General features: G+C 41.8%; 1 protein-coding gene across 2 annotated transcripts in view; it reads right to left on the reverse strand.

Moving 5' to 3' along the window:
• Positions 1-20066, reverse strand: part of TSGA10 (testis specific 10) — a 100173-nt gene that overhangs the window by 64338 nt on the left and 15769 nt on the right. For both annotated transcript variants that reach the window (XM_040336342.1, XM_040336343.1), the window contains exons 4-8: positions 19577-19727; positions 18288-18457; positions 16881-17012; positions 5645-5818; positions 1572-1649 (exon numbers count right to left, since the gene is read on the reverse strand). In XM_040336342.1, the coding sequence (XP_040192276.1) occupies positions 1572-1649; positions 5645-5818; positions 16881-17012; positions 18288-18457; positions 19577-19727 (705 nt within the window). The remainder of the gene's footprint in view (positions 1-1571; positions 1650-5644; positions 5819-16880; positions 17013-18287; positions 18458-19576; positions 19728-20066) is intronic.

Genomic DNA, 20066 nt, shown 5'->3' on the forward strand with positions numbered 1-20066 from the left:
ATTAAGTAAACCACTATTGCTGTATCAATTTTTTTCAAGAGCATACACCAAGCAAAATATATAGTTTGTACAAATTAAATAAAAAAATCCTTTTTATTAGTCTGGAAATTAAGAAAACATAGTACTGCGACAACAGAGTCTCATTTCATCAGCAAAAAAGGGTGAATAGGTAAGGTAAGTTAAATAAAGCCCTTTGCCAGATCATTGCATTTAACAACAATCATCTTATAAGATTTTATGTGCAAAAGTTCACACAGGAGCGGTGCGCTGGCAGGGCGGTAAAAAAAAGTCCTGCTAGCCGCATCTTTGAGGCACTGTAGGAGTGGTGAATACACCGCTCCTAAAGCGCCCTGCCCATTATTGAAAACAATGGGCAGCGCTGCCGAACCGCCAGCAAAGCGCTGCTGCAGAGGCACTTTGCAGGTGGTCTAAACCCTTTTTCCGCCTGCTAGCAGCAGAACAGCCCAGTGAAAATGATGGTAATGCGCCACTAAAAATAGCAACGCTTTACCACTGACGCCCCCACCGCCCCAGTGTGAAAGGGCTCTTAATGTCCTAGTAAGTTCAGAAGCATGTTGCAAGTCAATAAAAAAATATTTATGGACAGAATCCCCTTAAGGGGGCTTAATGGAGAGATTAAGGGTTAGATTAGGGTTAATGGGCGCAAACTTCTTTAGGGGTAAGTGTTCATATAGTTGAGGGGTAAATATTAGGCAGTGCTTAATGTAGGGGATGATTAGTGAGACATTCAACATTGATAAATACATTTAGAGCAACATAACAGAGCTCATTCCTTTACCTGTGGAATTTGAAGTCATTGAGACTTTGTAGTGGCTCACATAACTGATAATACTAAAACCAGCATGGAATATACAATGTGAGGTACACTCTACAGTGTGGAGTAATATGGAATATGTAAAATAAAGCATAGCACAAAAAATGTAATAGTGTTGTGCACAGTGTTGTGTAGTTTGAACAATATAAGGCACAGCACAGGGTACAGAAAGGTGTGGTACATATTATACAAAATTCAGCAGAGAATACAGACTACAGCAATCCAGACTATCCCCCTCCCTTCTCCCCCTGAATGTGTTATGTATTAGGCCCCTTTCACACTGGGGCGGAGGTGGCGTCGGCAGTAAAGGGCTGCTATTTTTAGCGGCGCTTTACCGTCAATTTCGCTGCGCTATTTGGTCACTAGTGGGGCGCTTTTACCCCCGCCAGCGCACGAGAAAGGGGTAAAACCACCGCAAAGCGCCTCTGCAAAGGCGCTTTGCCGGTGGTATAGCCACGGTGCCCCATTGATTTCAATAGTCAGGAGCGGTATACACACCGCTCCAAAGATGCTGCTAGCAGGACTTTTTTTTACCGTCCTGATAGCACACCATTCCAGTGTGAAAGTCCTCAGGGCTTTCACACTGGAGACAGCAGTTATAGCGCCTGCAAAGCGACCCAGTAAAGAATCTAAAGTAAATAAATTATTTAAAAAAATGCAAAACAAAAAAGAGTAAAATCACGGAGTTAAATCCAAAGAAAAATGTGATGAACAATAGGAAATATTTTGCACTTACTACATGAAATGTTGATTCCAGTTCCTCTGTTCTTTGTTCTAAGTGGGCTCTTTCATTGATAGCAGTCTCTTGAGAAATCTAAAAGAAAAGAATAGAAAAAAAAACTTTCACTATCAAAGCTGACCAGTTATTTTTTCATATTGTTTTTAGTGAACCTGACTTAAACAGATGACAGTTCTGCGGAAGTTCAGGGACTTTGTAATGCCTGCAAGTATCTGTGTCAGTCTATAAATTAATCCGTTATTCCCTTTGAGGCCCTTAAAGTAATTGTAAAGGCTTAATTTTTTTTTCCCTAAAATAAAAAAGGGTTTAATATTTACCTGCTCTGTGCAAAGATATTGCACAGAGCGACCCCTCACCTCCTCTTCTGGGACTCCCCCTGTGGCGCCCTTCCGCTTCATCTCCTCTGCATGCTTTGAGCCAAGCTGTTTGCATCAATAAACACACACAGTGCAGCTATGACCGACCTCCCGCTGTCTCCTCACTGAACTTGATTGACAGCAGCAGGAGCAAATGTTTCCTACTGCTCTCAATCTGTCCTATGAGGCCAGGAAGAGAGAACACTGCTGCTGCAGATGCACACAGCACTGGATTGAGAAAGGGCTCAGGTAAGTATTTAGGGAAGTGGGTGGGGAGAACAGCTAGTGGAAGGTTTTTTCTTAAAGCTGTAGTAAACCTCCAGCTGCTGGGGGAAAAAAATCCCTAAAAGGCAATGGCATAATGTGGTAGTATGCATCGCACAGCACATTATGAGAGACTTATCTTAGAACAGTCCTCCAGCGCCGTGATGTCACGGCTGAGAGGGCTGACATCTCCCTCATCTTCCTTCTGGGTGCATGGCCTCTGGCTACATGAGTGGCCGGGGGGCCCAATGACATCACTCCCATTCATGCGGCGGGAGCTGCCATTTCTGGCATGGGCTCCGAAGGTCCATCACAGTGAATGCACCGGTGATGTCACCAGTGGCATGCACTCTGAATATCTCCTAAACTGTGCAAGTTTAGGAGATATTGACCATACCTACAGGTAAGCCTTCTTATAGGCTTAGGCCTCGTACACATGACCGAGGAACTCGGCGGGCGAAACACATTGTTTTCCTCGCCAAGTTCTTGTTAGGCTTGTCGAGGAACTCGACAAACCAATTTTCTCCATTCCCGTCGAGGAAAAAGAGAACATGCTCTCTTTTTGGCTCGTCGAGTTCCTCGACAGTTTCCTTGCTGAAAAATGTACACACGACCGGTTTCCTCGGCAAAAAAAATCTCCCACCAAGTTTCTTGATGGATTCTGCCGAGGAAACCGGTCGTGTGTACGAGGCCTTACCTGTAGGTACAAGTGGTGTGAGGCCTCATACACACGACCGTTTTCCTCGATAGAATCCATCAAGAAACTTGGTGGGAGAGCTTTTTTGCAGAGGAAACCGGTCGTGTGTACGTTTTTCATCGATGAAACTGTCGAGGAACTCGACGAGGAAAAAAGAGAACAAGTTCTCTTTTTCCTCGACGAGAGTCTCAATTTCCTCGTCGGGCTGGTTTTCGACGAGAAACACGATCGTGTGTATGCCAAGAAACCCGCGCATGCTCAGAATAAAGTATGAGATGGGAGCGCACCTTCGGTAAAAGTAGCGTTTGTAATGGAGATAACACATTTTTCACTCTGTAACAGACTGAAAAGTGCAAATTGTCTCTCACCAAACTTTTACTTAACACGCAGTAACATGAGATTACCAAAAGCAGCCCCAAGGGTTGTGCCAGTGGAATCTAACTTCCCCTGCCATTGAGAATGAGGAAATTTTGTCTTAACAGTGTGTACGCAAAGCAAGCTTGTCGAGTTCCTCGACAAGCCTAACAAGGAACTCGTCGAGGAAAACATTGTTTCATTTACGACGAGTTCCTCGGTCGTGTGTACGACGCCTTAACAGAGTTTACTACCACTTTAATGCAGGCAATGCATTAAAAGTAAAAAGAAACACTTTAAAGTGGTTGTAAACCCATACATACAGTATCTCACAAGAGTGAGTACACCCCTTACATTTTTGAAAATATTTTATTATATCTTTTCATGTGACAACACTGAGAGCCGGTTCACACTGGGGCGACTTGGGATCCAACTTGAAGTCGCCTCAAGTCGTCTCAAGTCGCGCTGTCGAGAAAAACAATGCAAGTGAATGGGAGCGGTGTTAATACACACGACTTGAGTCGCTCCGACTTCAAAAGAAGTTCCTGTACTACTTCAATCCGACTTGTAGGCGATTTGTACCCATTGATTTCAATGGAAGTCGCCTCCAAGTCTGATCCAAGTCTGATCACTGTCTTAACTGAAGCGACTTTCCAGGAAGATAACATACATTTCTCAGGCAAACCTCTCCTGCCCCCCTCCCTCCCCCTCCCTCTCCCAGAGCTGATTGTTATTTGATTGGCCACTGGAAAGTCTCCTGTCCTGGAGACAACTTCAAGTCATGTTGTAAATCGCCCCAGATCGCCCTGTGGTTCATGCTCAAGTCGTGTCGGAGTCGCCTCTGAAAGTCGCACTGGAAGTCGTGTCGCCCTAGTGTGAACCGACTCTGAAGAAATGACACTTTGCTAAAATGTAAAGTAGTGAGTGTACAGCTTGTATAACACTGTAAACTTGATGTCCCCTCAAAATAACTCAACACACAGCCATTAATGTCTAAATTAATGTCCAAATTGGGCCCAACGTGTCAATATTTTGTGTGGCCACCATTATTTTCCAGCACTGCCTTAACCCTCTTGGGCATGGAGTTCACCAGAGCTTCACAGGTTGCCGCTGTCCTCTTGACACCATCTGAACCAAATAAGTTTATCTTAGTCTCATCAGAATACAGGACATGGTTCCAGTAATCAATGTCCTTAGTCTGCTTGTCTTCAGCAAACTGTTTGCAGGCTCCCCGTCACCTTTTTTCTCTTGGTGTCAGGAAAAATTGTCAGAAGTGATTCATGCTGATTTCAGAGAGACGAAGCAGCAGACGGAAATTACACTTAGGCCTGGTTCACACCTATGCATTTTTTATTGCGTTTTCAGTTTTGCAGAAACACACTACAGTCCATTTAACATGGTTTCCTATGGATGTAATCCACATCTGTACATTTTATGCAAAGGGCCAGGGACTTTTTCTGGTTTTTGGTTTCATAGACTTCAATGGATCAAAAATGTGTATTGAAAAATGCAAAATGCAGCTGGAATATGCAAACTGCAAAGTTGTTAATCGGGTATTAGTGCTCTTATTTGATATAAGAATACACTACAGAGGGAAAAGCTTAGTTCATATTTCATGTCTGAGGTTTACAACCACTTTAAATTCTAGTCCCAGGTAGTATGTTATTAATCACCTTTATATAGAATGCTATTGTGCCAGTGTGAAAAGATACTGTATTGCGTAGTGTTAAAACTTTTATTGAGAGTATTCAATAAATTACTCTTTTTATGTCACATGTCTTTTTTTTTTTAATCCCACAATTAGGCCTCACAGGGGCGAATACTTGCATGCCCTGTGCAGAACTGCATTTTGCCAGCATGAGGATGCACATGTGTTGCATGCATCCTAATGACAGAATTCCCATAGATGTCTTTTGGGACACAGTGTCCATGGAGCTTGTACCAAGGGACATCTATAGGACCTCTGGCATGGGAATTCATGCAACACCTGTGCATCCCCTTGTAGCAGCATGCAAGTATTCACCCGTATAAGTACACCAAGCTGTCCAACAAACTATGAAATTATCAGGGGTGTTTGTGCAGCTGTAAAACCAATGGTTTTTTTTTAGGCTTCGTTTAGACTTAAGCTGCAATAGGCAGCGGACAGGGGTTGTTTACATGCCATGGACACAATTATTCGCACCTGCAGCAAAGTTCAACCGATGTGAAGCAATCAGAGGGCGGCAAATTTTTCAAAATCCTGTGATTGTTACTTCCTGAATTTATATGCAGAGGAAATATAAATATATACATACAAAATGTATATGCTCAATATTATTGTATTGCTTTTTTTTCCTGGCATATATATTTAAAGCCAATACTGTATACTAAATAGTATATATACACATTCCACTGCTTACCTTCATCCTCTCTCTTAGGCTATCTCGCTCTGTAGTCATTCGGCGCAAATCGGAAATGGCGCTGTCACGTTCAGCCTCCACACGTCGCAGAATAGTTTGAGCAGTTAAGCTGGCTTTGGGTGTCTTTGGAGACCTCATGAGCTCTCTTCGAAGCTGAGTAATTTCTTGTTGAGCCTAACAAATGAACAACATATATTATATAAATTAGTATTGTTAAAGGCCCTTGAAAAGTTACCAGCCTTATTATACCAAACTAAACACTAATCCTAGTTGCTGTGGTTTACAATTGTTGTACTTTATGCTTTCTTAATAAATAAAACATATTTTCTCTGTATCTTTTGCTCTTTTCTCTGTATACTTTATTCATGTATTGGCTTTAATTTGTAAACTCAGATGAAACAAACAGGGCGTCACTGGTTTCTCTTAAGGCTGGTTCTGACCATGACTCACATTGAAACATGCTGTGCGTTCCTGTGTGATTCCCATGCGATGCAGTGCAATTTCAGGCCATTTATTTGGGCTCAATGGTAATAAAGTGCAGCGCAAAGACATAAAATTTAAATAACATCAAAAGTGATCAAATATAAAGATTCTGATAATGACACAAAGAAAAGTCCATAAAGTGCATCAGTGAAAAATCCAAAAGTGCTCCAAATAATGAAGTGACTATTAGTGATGAACATCAGAAACGGTGATCAACAGGAAAGGTTCCTCCACCACTAACTACAGATGGCCCCTCACCTCAGCCATTCGACCATGGCTAGGTCACAAAGCTTTTTGAAAACCTCCAAGGCAAGCACAGGACACTTCCAAGTTATAAAGATGTACAGCAGGCAGCAGGCAGCAAAAACGGCTCAGCACTCCCAGAGACCATGGAGAATTTATATAAAACAGAAAGGGGACAAACTAGTGCTCTCTGTCTTAAAACTGGATTTAATGAACAATATAAATCAAAATGAACTCACATTAAATAACACTCAGAGCCGAGTGTAGAGCGTGGCAGCACAGCACGGAGCTCCAGGGCTTCCGGATCTAACACAGCTCACACGTCAGCGTTGGGTCGGCGAGCGCGGGTGACGTCACGAAGCTCCTCCCCCTCGTACGCGTTATGTTCCTATGGGCGGAACTTCCTCAGCGTGGGGTAGAGAGGCTAACGTGAACGTCCCGCGGCGTCATATATAGTGTATGGTTGCCATCGCAACACACCAATTCCTGCTAACCCGCGCCATCTAGTGGCCAATTAATAGAAAGGCAACTAATATGCAAAAGCACAAAGCACGGGAAGAAAACGGTCCACCTAATTAAAGAAGGACCGGCAGGTTTATGAATATGGAAAAAAATAATTTAAAAATTATTTTAAACGTGACGTCAACCACGATCGCCTCACCATTACAATAAAGGATACCACTAAACTTAGCAGATAAATCCAGTATAGTTTACAACGTATTAAAAACATTTATATGAAAGGAAAATTAAAAATCTTAATCCCTTTTTATACAGAACAAGTCTGCAATAAGTATATATAATATTACAATAATATACACACAGAACAAGTCTGCAATAAGTATATATAACATTACAATAATATACACACAGAATCTAGTCATATGAAAATGTAAAAGATAAAGATATATAACATTAAATATTAATATTAAAAAAGATAAAAATGCTAAAATTTATTTAAAAATTAAAAATATTCCCCAAATACTGAATGATACAAAATACAAAATTAGCGATTAGAAATAAAACAATTAAGGTCGAATTCGACATTGAGGCCTAGTGGAGCCGAAACCTTGGTTTCATAAATCCAAAAAGATTCACGACGGCTAAGCTGTCGTATGTAATGTCCTCCTCTCCAATGTTTGGTGACCTTTTCAATGCCCCAAAATTTAAGATCTTTGGGATCTCTGCCATGGCATTCTCTAAAGTGCTTAGAAACACTATGAGTTTTAATGCCACGTCGAATGTTGCTAATATGTTCTCCAACCCTTACATGCAACTCACGCGAGGTACGTCCAACATATTGCAATCCACATTTGCATTCAAGCATATAAACCACGCCCGTAGTCGAGCAGGTAATTAATTGCTTGATTGGATATTCCATTCCGGTAATATTGGAAATAAAGGACTTACGTTTCTTGATATTACGTTTGGCATGTTTACAAGTTGCGCATCTGCCACAGGCATAGAAACCAGATAAGAAATTAAAAAGTTTGGGTCTCGGGATGACTGGTGGATCTATCACCCCTGGAGCCAACCGATCCCTAAGTGAAGGGGCCTTCCTGTACACAAACTGTGGACGTTCTGGAAGAACCGGACCTAGGACCACATCTCCCTTTAAGACAGGCCAGTGCTTGGCCACAATCCTTTCAAACTTTTTGTGTTGGATGTTATAATCCAACAACATTTTGTAATTAGATCTATCTATTTCAGCCGTCGGAGGTTTATCCATAATAATCAGATTCCTATCTAGGTTTTTGACCCTCTCCATCTCCTGAATCACGGAGGACCTGGAATAGCCTTTAGATACAAATCTAGTGGCCAATTCCTCAGACTGTACAGCATAATCGGAATCCAAAGTACAATTCCTACGAAGTCTGACGAACTGGCCACGAGGAATATTGCATAGCCACAATTTATGATGGCAGCTAGTTAAAGGGATATACCCATTTCGATCAACAGCCTTAAAGTGATTTCTAGTAGCCAACTTAGATCCAGATTTAAAGATCTCAAGATCTAGGAAAATTACCTGTTCAGGGGAAACTGTCCAAGTTAGGACAATACCTTTGTCATTGGAGTTTAGTTTAGCCATAAAGGTCTCCAATGAGGGCATATCACCCTCCCAAACCATCACTAAATCGTCTATATATCTGCGATAGCAGAGGAGCTGAGGCGGTGTATCGTGGAAGACTACATCCCGCTCCCAGTGGGCCATAAATAAATTGGCCACACTGGGAGCAAAACGAGCTCCCATCGCAACTCCTCGCTGCTGTAGGAAGAAATCCTTATTGAACCAAAAATAATTCTTCAATAGACAAAATCTCAAACTGTCTAAAAGAAAACTAATATGTTCAGGATTCAAATCAGTGGACTCCAATGCCCATGCCACTGACGCCAAAGCTGCATCGTGCCCAATTATGGTATACAAAGAGCCTACATCGGCAGTTACCAATATAGTACTCTCTGTACAAGGGATAGAGTTCAGGATCTGAATAATTTGCTTTGTATCCCGAAGATAAGCAGGTAACTTATGTACCAAAGGCTGCAAAAAGACATCCAGGTATTGTCCCAAACGGGACGTAACGGAATCAATTCCATTTACAATTGGACGGCCAGGAGGTCGTTCTGCGTCTTTATGCAATTTAGGAAGGAAATAAATTATCGGGGTCCGACAATGGAAAGGGTCTAAATAGGCCGCCTCCTTTTTGTTCAAAATACCCGAATCCTTACCTCCCTTAATCAAAAAATGAAGCTCATTTTTATATTTAACCATTGGGTCACTACGTAACAAAAGATACGTGTCATGGTCACCCAGCAACCTACACATCTCCTCAAAATAATAGGCCTTGCTGAGGACCACCAAACCACCCCCCTTATCAGCGGGGCGGATTACAATATTATTACGTTGTTCCAACGAGACTATACCTCTTTGGATACACTGAGAATCTCTCACTTTTCTGATCCTAAGATTATCAAGATCTTTACATACCAAATTCCGAAAGACTTCCAGATGTTTGGTGTCAGTATTATGGGGATTAAAAACAGACTTATTTCTCAAACCCGAATGCTTAGAAGCCATAGCGAGAGTCCTTTCCATAGGATTAGAGAGAAAGTATTTTTTTAAATTTAAATTCCTCACATATTTCTGGACGTTCACATATGTTTCGAATTTATTTAAATTACGTATTGGTGCGAATTTCAGACCTTTGTCCAAAACCCTCATTTCATCTCCAGTAAGGGTCACCCCACTAAGATTGAAAATCCCGGTACCAATCATGACCTTGGCCTTTTGGATTCGTCTCCCCCCTCTGACTCCTCTTGGTTTTTTCGTTTTGGTCGAGACTGTCCCATTGTGGGGGGTGCATAAACTGAAGGAGGAGGGTAAGGGATGGGCGGAGGTTCCATCCATTCGCCAGTCCATGCTGGTGGGCAGGGCGGAGGTCCCCTCCAAGGGGTCCTCCCCTGTCCTAAAAAATGATGTTGATTAGTGGGAGGGGGAGGTCCCTCCCAATAATTTTGTAGGGGTGCATAATAGTTATACGTAGGTAGTGTAGAAGATGGTTTTGGGTGAGAACCATATGAAAAACCCCCTCTCCCCCTAGGTTGACCCCTCCCTCTGTTGGACACAGTCCTCCAGGGGGGGGTCTCTCGAGAAGCTGAGGTGTGGGCAGATTTTTCAGCCAGGTGGCCCCCTCTACCCTTACCATTCCTATTCTTCCCCCTTCCCCTAGTCTTACCAGATCCTCTCCCTGTAGGTGTTACCGAACCTGTTGGGGTCTCAGTGTGAGTAGTACTGGGAACCCAAAAACTCTGTGGATTCTGTACCCCAGGGGTAGATACTGGTTCTAGGGTATCCATAGGCAAAGACTGAACTTGATCAGAAGTCTGAGAGTTCAAAAGCTGCCATTTGTAAACATTAGGTGCTCCAAAATCTTCCACATCCCGTAAGAATTTCTTACGCTTTTTCTCCTGAATTTCCTTGTCCCATTTTACAAGTTTGGTTTTCAATTCACCGGAGAGGCGCAAAAATTCTGGAGCATCCTTAAATTGCTCTACATGGTCAGAGATAACCTTAATCTGGCTTTCAAGCCATTTCTTTTTCCGCTGCTTGCGGGAAAGTAAAAATTTGATTAACTCAAAACCTTTAGTTGTAAAGAAATTGAACCATTCTAGGTTAGACTCGTCATCCACCAGACCATCATTTGGTGGTAAATCCCACCTTAATCTTCTGGGGATAATTTTAGTCTCTAGATATTGTTCAAAGGTCACAATGTCCCACCAGGTTTTTATCTTTTTTTCAAAAAGATGACCTAACTTCTTAAAAGGAAGAATCAGGTCTCCTGAATCTGAGGTGGTACTGATTTTGGAGAATACATCGGTGAGAACAATCTCCCGGTTCTCCAGATAAGAGAAAACATCCATTCCTGCGGCGTGAATATAAATGAATTAAGAGTGATACCAAAATTAGTAAAGGAATTCAGCGCTGGAAAAATTAAAACTAAATAAACCTAAAAAATTGCAAGCCAGCACTGATGGATAAATTCAAATACAAAATCCCAATAGTGATCAATGGTAATAAAGTGCAGCGCAAAGACATAAAATTTAAATAACATCAAAAGTGATCAAATATAAAGATTCTGATAATGACACAAAGAAAAGTCCATAAAGTGCATCAGTGAAAAATCCAAAAGTGCTCCAAATAATGAAGTGACTATTAGTGATGAACATCAGAAACGGTGATCAACAGGAAAGGTTCCTCCACCACTAACTACAGATGGCCCCTCACCTCAGCCATTCGACCATGGCTAGGTCACAAAGCTTTTTGAAAACCTCCAAGGCAAGCACAGGACACTTCCAAGTTATAAAGATGTACAGCAGGCAGCAGGCAGCAAAAACGGCTCAGCACTCCCAGAGACCATGGAGAATTTATATAAAACAGAAAGGGGACAAACTAGTGCTCTCTGTCTTAAAACTGGATTTAATGAACAATATAAATCAAAATGAACTCACATTAAATAACACTCAGAGCCGAGTGTAGAGCGTGGCAGCACAGCACGGAGCTCCAGGGCTTCCGGATCTAACACAGCTCACACGTCAGCGTTGGGTCGGCGAGCGCGGGTGACGTCACGAAGCTCCTCCCCCTCGTACGCGTTACGTTCCTATGGGCGGAACTTCCTCAGCGTGGGGTAGAGAGGCTAACGTGAACGTCCCGCGGCGTCATATATAGTGTATGGTTGCCATCGCAACACACCAATTCCTGCTAACCCGCGCCATCTAGTGGCCAATTAATAGAAAGGCAACTAATATGCAAAAGCACAAAGCACGGGAAGAAAACGGTCCACCTAATTAAAGAAGGACCGGCAGGTTTATGAATATGGAAAAAAATAATTTAAAAATTATTTTAAACGTGACGTCAACCACGATCGCCTCACCATTACAATAAAGGATACCACTAAACTTAGCAGATAAATCCAGTATAGTTTACAACGTATTAAAAACATTTATATGAAAGGAAAATTAAAAATCTTAATCCCTTTTTTATACAGAACAAGTCTGCAATAAGTATATATAATATTACAATAATATACACACAGAACAAGTCTGCAATAAGTATATATAACATTACAATAATATACACACAGAATCTAGTCATATGAAAATGTAAAAGATAAAGATATATAACATTAAATATTAATATTAAAAAAGATAAAAATGCTAAAATGTATTTAAAAATTAAAAATATTCCCCAAATACTGAATGATACAAAATACAAAATTAGCGATTAGAAATAAAACAATTAAGGTCGAATTCGACATTGAGGCCTAGTGGAGCCGAAACCTTGGTTTCATAAATCCAAAAAGATTCACGACGGCTAAGCTGTCGTATGTAATGTCCTCCTCTCCAATGTTTGGTGACCTTTTCAATGCCCCAAAATTTAAGATCTTTGGGATCTCTGCCATGGCATTCTCTAAAGTGCTTAGAAACACTATGAGTTTTAATGCCACGTCGAATGTTGCTAATATGTTCTCCAACCCTTACATGCAACTCACGCGAGGTACGTCCAACATATTGCAATCCACATTTGCATTCAAGCTTTGCTCTTTTCTCTGTATACTTTATTCATGTATTGGCTTTAATTTGTAAACTCAGATGAAACAAACAGGGCGTCACTGGTTTCTCTTAAGGCTGGTTCTGACCATGACTCACATTGAAACATGCTGTGCGTTCCTGTGTGATTCCCATGCGATGCAGTGCAATTTCAGGCCATTTATTTGGGCTGAAATCGTGCCAGACTGCACCAAAAGTAGTGCATGTACTACTATATAAAACGCACAGGAACTGCATCACATGGTTCTACTGTACCATGCGATCCGGTGAAGGGAAATGCACTGCATTTGCGACCTGCGTTTGGGGAGTCATTAAATTAATATTGAAACCCACTGCAAATTGAAACTGCAGGGGGTTTCGAATATGGTGTGGTAAACATGTACGGAACAATGCTTTCCTGATCCGTGTTCTGGTGTGAACTGCTTAAGGAGCAAACAGAACTAATTAGCAGCCCCAGCACATTCTTTGTGTTAATGGATATTATTGGGGTCTTTCAGCAACTTCCACTCATGAACACTATTAGCAGTTCACTGGTCTAGTTATGATCACCTTGCATTTATTTTTCTGTAAGGTAATGATGTTTAAAATGTGTAAACCACCGACTTTATTACCTAGTCTGTACAATTTACAGGTTATATAACTTTAAATAATACAAATGCAAAGAGTTCATTATTTTCCAGAGCAGCACCCCTTAACATTTAACTGTTTAACTTTACGGGGCAAACTATAATGGTGTGTAGACTATAATTTTTCATGTCACATAACAGAAGAATAAGAAAGTACAGCAGAGCTGTCTTTAACGCGGGGCAAAAGGTGCAGCTGGGCCCTATCATTGTTGTGGGGCCCAAAGCAGTTGAGCTGCCCGCAGTTTTCCTGAAGTAGTGGGTACAGCTGATTTACCCCTTCTCCCAAGCAGCCTCATTATGAGAGGAAAGTGGCACAGCTGCGGGCTGCATGTGCTAGAGCCTGCTCATCCCACTTCTCCCTCAGTCAGAAGCTGCAGGACAGGGAAGGAGGCAGAACGGCTCTCCATGTTCCTTCCGACCACACCCCCGCCTGACAGACCTGTGTAGCACACAGTTGAGTGAGGTGTTCTGGCTGTGGGCTACAGGTCTGATAGGCGGAGACTGCACTGTGTTGCACCACCGTGAAGCTTCTGCAAACACGTGAGAAAGAACGGTGGAGAGAAAGGGGGGAGGATGGAGAGAATGGGGTTGGAGGTGTAGTGAAGGGAAAAGGTGAATTTGTGAAATGAGGTGAGAGTTGTGTAGGGGGCATGTTGTGTAAGCTGGTACAGAGGTGGGTGGTGGATGGGTGGGTACAGAGGTGAATGGAGGGTACAGAGGTGAGCTGTGAATGGGGGGTACAGAGGGGAGCTGGGGATAGGGGGGTAGAGGAGTGAGCTGTGGATGGGTGGTACAGAGGTGAGCTATGCATAGGGGGGTACAGAGGTGAGCGGTGGATGGGGGGGGTACAGAGGTGAGCTGTGGATGGGGGCGTACAGAGGGGAGCTGTGGATGGAGGGTACAGGAGTGAGCTGTGGATGGGTGGTACAGAGGTGAGCGGTGGATGGGGGATACGGAGGTGAACTTTGGATGGGGGAGTGGTAAAGAGGTGGACGGGGGGTACAGAGGTGAACTGTGGATTGGGGGTGCAGAGGTAAGCAAAGAAAGATTTGTGCAAAGGTGACCAATAAATGGTTACTTTCGGGGGCGATATGCAAGTACTGTCCCTTGTGCTGATCTTTTCTGTGCCCTGTATGATACAAACACCTCAGTACTGTACAGTACATGCTCCCAAGCCGTGTGTCATCCTGAACTCCTCATTCCTCCCCCCCCATCATCCTGAACTCCTCTATCTCCTCCCTCCCCCCATCATCCTGGACTCCTCTATCTCCTCCCTCCCCCCATCATCCTGGACTCCTCTATCTATTCCCCCGCCCCCCCATCATCCTGGAGTGCTCCTTTTCCCCCCCATCTTCCTGGACTCCTCCACCCCCCCTCCCCCATCATCCTGGACTCTCCTATCTCCCCCCCCCCAATCATCCTGGACTCCCCTATCCCTCTCCTTCCACCCAATCATCCTGAACTCCCCTACCCCCCCCCCCCAATCATCCGGAACTCCCCTATCTCCCCCCCAATCATCCTGGACTCCCCTGTCTCTACCCTCACCCAATCATCCTGAACTCCCCAACCTCTCCCCCCCCCCAATCATCCTAGACTCCTCTACCCCCCCCCCCCCCCCCCAACTATCCTGGACTCCCCTATCGCTCCCCCATCATCCTGGACTCCCCCCCCCCAAATCATCCTGGACTCCCTTACCGCAAAACCCTCATCATCCTGGACTCCTCTGGATTTATATAGCACAGATTGTGCAGCCCTTTACAACATGATGGCAGAAAGTACAGTTGCAATACAATCCAATACATAAGTCTATGTGTGCGTTTGTTTGTTTTTTGGAACGTTGGGGTGGAGAGCAAATTTGCATACAGGGGGGGGGGGGGGGTGGGGGGGGGGGGGGGGGGGGGGGACAAGAAAATGTATGCCCATGGTCCAATCAATATTAAAGACGGCCCTGGATAAGGGTGTCTGCATCTTTTGTCTCAACTTTAGCAAATAGTTTTAAGGTTGGTCTGAAAGACCAAATTTTGATCCCTCTGATTAGTATGGCGTTATAAAATACAATATGTATTTTACATGCATCCTAAAACATGTGCACTAACTACCATCATGCTGTCATTTTATTTCTTTTTAAATTTCAAGTTAGTTAGGGAAATATATTTCAGCATCATACTTTCCAAGAACCAACCACAAATGTATCATACTCTGAAGAATATTTAAAGCACCTATATCAGGGCGTGGGAGCAATTCTAATTTAAAGATTTATTTTGTACTTTAGAGAGTTTGCTCTAAATACAACTGTGTCATAAACACATTAACAATATCATTACCCAGTCTTTCGCTCACAGTTTCAGTTCTGTCACACACTGTTCATCCAGTTAGGCCTCGTACACACGGCCGAGGAACTCGACGTGCCAAACACATCGAGTTCCTCGGCCAGTTCAGCACTGAAGCCGCCGAGGAGCTCGGCGGGACGAGAGCTCCCATAGAACAACAAGGAAATAGAGAACATGTTCTCTATTTCCTCGCCGAGCTCCTCGTCGGCTTCCTCGGCCGAAAGTGTACACACGGCCGGGTTTCTCGGCAGAATTCAACCAGAAACTCGGTCGGAAGCTGAATTCTGCCGAGGAAACTGGTCGTGTGTACGGGGCCTGACACTTTGGGGGTTATTTCCGAAAGGCAAATCCACTTTGCACTGCAAGTGCACTTGTAAGTGCAGTCACTGTAGATCTGAGGGGAAGATCTCAAATGAGGGGAAGTTCTTCTGATTTTATCATCCAATCATATCCAAGCTTAAATGCTGTTTTTTATTTTCCTTGCATGTTCCCCTTAGATGTACAGCAACTGCACGTGTAGTGCAAAGTGGATTTGCCTTTTGTAAATAACCTCCTTTGTATTGTACTGACAACCTATTATGTAAAAAAAAGTGGTGGCTGGCAACTATGCTGCTATATACAGTACTGTGGGGTGCATTTATTAATTCTGTTGCTAAGTAGGGCAGTGCTAAACAAGAGCAGCGAGACAGATTCATTAAAATTAGGCAGCTCCATTCATAAATTCCTCTTTCTGCTGTTCTAAAGTGGCATGGCCAAAGAATAAAGCTTGTCCTGACCACTTTTTTTAATTGTGCATTTTAATTATTGATTGAAAATATGTCTTATCGTCAGTGCAAATCTGTCTCATTTGTCTGACCAGGATTATAGGCACAGTGTCACAAAGACTTTGCTAGACAAACTAATTTGCATTTAAACTTGTAGCTAATTTGCGTAATAAATGCTCATTTGTGTGTCTTGCTGGCTAATTATTGCTGCTTACTACAATACAAATGTTTGAGGGAATACATAAAGGGTTTCCTAAACACCCCTTAGAATTCAGCCTGCTGCAGCGAAATTGATGGTTCATGTGGCCAATTCATGTACCTGTTACAGACAGGTACATAAATCAATTAGAGGAGTGCCCATACGGACCTGTATTTAGAGTATAGGGGGGATTTACTAAAACTGGAGAGTGCAAAATGTGATGCAGCTCTATATAGAAAGCAATCAGCTTCCATGTTTTATTGCCAAAGCTTAAATAAACAAGCTGAATTTAGATTGGCTACCCTGCACAGCTGCACCGGATTCTATGCTTCCCGGAATTAGTTGCAGGCAGTTCTAAAGAGGACTACCGTCAGGAAAGTGTCATTAGAGCTTCACTGAATTCCCATGATTGTTCCTTCATTTTGATATCGCAATCACCTGATAAATGAACAATGATCAAATGCCAAAAATTTGATTTTAAAAAGTTACCTTCTCATAAAGAGCATTGCTTTTGTCTCGCTCTGATGTCAGCACTTTGACATTAGCCTGGATTTCCGCCATGTGTCGTTCATACTTTGCTAGCATGTCCTGGAGGTCATCTCTTTCCTGAACAACCTTTTGCTGAAAAAGAATATAATGACATTACACATCTAATCTTAGTTTGGAAAATGCTGAAGAAGTATTATTATTTTTTATTTTTTGTATGTCTGCTCATACTAAATGTACAGTGAATCACGCTGGAAGTGTTTATTTTTCAAAATACATACAGAAGAGTCAGATTATTAATAACAAAATATCTTCAATAATAAGTGAATTTTCATATTCCTTATCTGCTTTATCTGCTTTATTGTATCAAGCCTTTTGCATTTCTCCTCCCTGTTGTGATGTTATGAGAACGAGAATGGCTAGAATTCTGGACTATCAAGCTTTTCACAATAGATCCAACGCCTACGGTACTGTTTGTCATAATAAACTATTCAGGTAAAAAAAAAAGCTCCATACTATAATTTACACTGCTGTGGAGAAGCTAAATTCTAAAGTCCACAATAATTCCAATAAAAAGTTTAGGGTTTGGAAAGGAGACCCACACTGGGTTTGACCCAGGCAGACGACACCATAAGATCACTTTATGCTGACGGATCTCACCAATATCTCATATCTCATGCAATATTAACACTGAGCCTGCGTCAAAATGCCAACTACCACCCCACGTTTTCTTTTCCGTGTAATATGGATGTTACCTCTAAATTGTCACTGGCATATCTCACTGCACTTTCCAAAGAATAATTTTCTCAGAACTTTAAAATCACTTTTGTAAGTAAAACATGCATTAAATGCAACATATTTTCTTTGAAAATGGGCAGTATGCTGTCCTCTGCTAATGTCATAATTCACTAGATAACCTACTAAGGCTGGATTCACACCTATGGCATTTTTAGTGTTTTTTGCATCTTGCACTACAGAACGTGTTCCATAGGAAACCACGTTAAATATACTGTAGTGCAAATCTGCAAAATGCAAAAAGCACTAAAAGTGCCTAGGTGTGAATCCAGCCTAAGACCACATTTGATATTAACCTTGTGCTGGTTCTAACTTTGCCTAACATACCAAGTCTGCATAAGCCTTTGCTGTTTTTCTGTAAAACTATAGAAAACTGATGCTGATTCTCACATTTCCTCATGGGAAGTAAAAATGCAAATGTTACCAGGCCTTCACATAAAGTAGCACTCAATATTACACTTAAGATCCAGATACTGAAATAAGTATGACCACTAAACAAGACTGAAGATAAAACAAGAATAAAGATGATCAAGTACTCTAATAATGTGACCAGATAAAAGGATACTTTCTACGTTCATGTAACAGATTTTTTTTTTTTAACAGGTTTTTACTCACCCGAGAGGGACTGCGTTTAGGACTGCTACTACGACCTCTAAGCATTTTCCTCAAATGCTCTGCTTCCCTCTTGTAATGATCTCTTTCTTCCTCAAGGCTTTTAACAAATGAGTCCAGTTTAGAGGGAGATGATGCCTTATTCTTTTCAGTTACAAAAATGTTCTTCTTTTCTATTAAATTAGGAAATAAAATTATAATCAAACGGTTATATTAATATAAAAAAATATATAAAAAGTTATATAATACACTATTTAGTGTAATAAATGTCTTTAAAGGAAAACTACAATAATTTAGAGTCAATTGTATTAATTTTGTTTAGACGAATAGTCTGTATTTTGTTTACTATGTATATACACTGTATAATGTTAAAACCTAATTCCAGTTGAAATTGTTTTTCTTGGTAAAAAAAGATGGTTGAGTTGCGTTTTTTTACTGTTACCCCCTTAAGCTGCAAAGGCAACTGGACAGGAGTGTACACATGAATTAGCCGCAATGCTTTACTTTAACCTAAAAAAATTCTCTTTGTCGTTTTGTTCGGTGGGCATCACCATTACCAAATGTGACATGGGGGCACTCCTCTACTGCGAGCCAAATGTATTTCATTCAAAAAGCATATTTGGGCGTGAAAAAAAAAAAAAACAGTATTACCTCCTGAATCAGTCACACTTGCACCACTCTCTGAAAAGATATCCATTGCAGATCGCTCTTCAAAGAGCAACGCATCTGTACACAAGCCCTTACTCTTCCCTTTTCACTTTTTTTGCTTACAAGTGACAGTGCTAGTATTATGCAATTGGCTTAAGACTGGCTGAGGGACTAGCACCATTAAATGGAAGTGAGGAAAAAGTTCTTAGTCTTCTGCAAGCTCATTCTAGATTACCTTGAAATGTACACATTGCTTCTTCTCTCTACTTTCATTGGTGAACAGTAGTGTGCTTTACATGACTTATTGATTATTTAGGCCACACCTAGACATGGTAAGTCTGCCCACAAGGTTTAGGAGTGTGTCTTTGGGAATGTTTGACCATTTTTTCAGAAGCGCATTTGTGAGGTCAGGCACCGATGTTGCACCGATAAGAATGCAACAAAGCAAAGATCACAGGAAGACATCAGTTCACAAAACTTTTGGCAGGTCCAACTGACTTTTTCTTGGTTATCATAGATAACAAAACTCTTTCAATGGCATATTTGATCGACAAAAAGGGAGTACGTATATTGTTAGGGCTTACATAATGTACACAAAGGTCTTTTCATGAATGTTGTGTTTAATAAAGTGACTGAAAAAATACCTGTTTTCTCAAGTCTTTCTACTTTTTTGCTTAATCTGCTGTTGTCGTCCTGCAGCTGATTTAATAGGGCATTTACAGCTTTGTTCTCTTGTTTCCTTTCTTCGAGTTCAGCTTCTACTTTTTCTAAATGTTCTTTAGTAACGTTAGCATCCTGTTTTGAAAACAAAAATACAGTGTATAACGTCAAATGCTCTATTAACACAAAAATATTAGGCTTCGGAACTATTATTAAGAGTTTCCTGCACTCACTAAAGGCGGAGTCCTTTCAAAATCAAATTCAGCAAGTTCAACAAATAGCACTTTTGCCTTGTAGTACTGGTTTCTCAGTTTAAATGTCACTTTGGACAGCTGACCCCTTGCCGTGGGCTTTCTACCAAAAGTTTACTCCACACTGCACTCTGCATACTACCTGCCAGTCATAAAAATGCAGTGTTAACAGTGTGGAGGCCATTAGCATCCCATGGAGTTTACTCTGTACAATGCTGTAAAT

Source organism: Rana temporaria, chromosome 2 (genome assembly GCF_905171775.1).
Source record: "Rana temporaria chromosome 2, aRanTem1.1, whole genome shotgun sequence".
Lineage (NCBI taxonomy): Eukaryota > Metazoa > Chordata > Amphibia > Anura > Ranidae > Rana > Rana temporaria.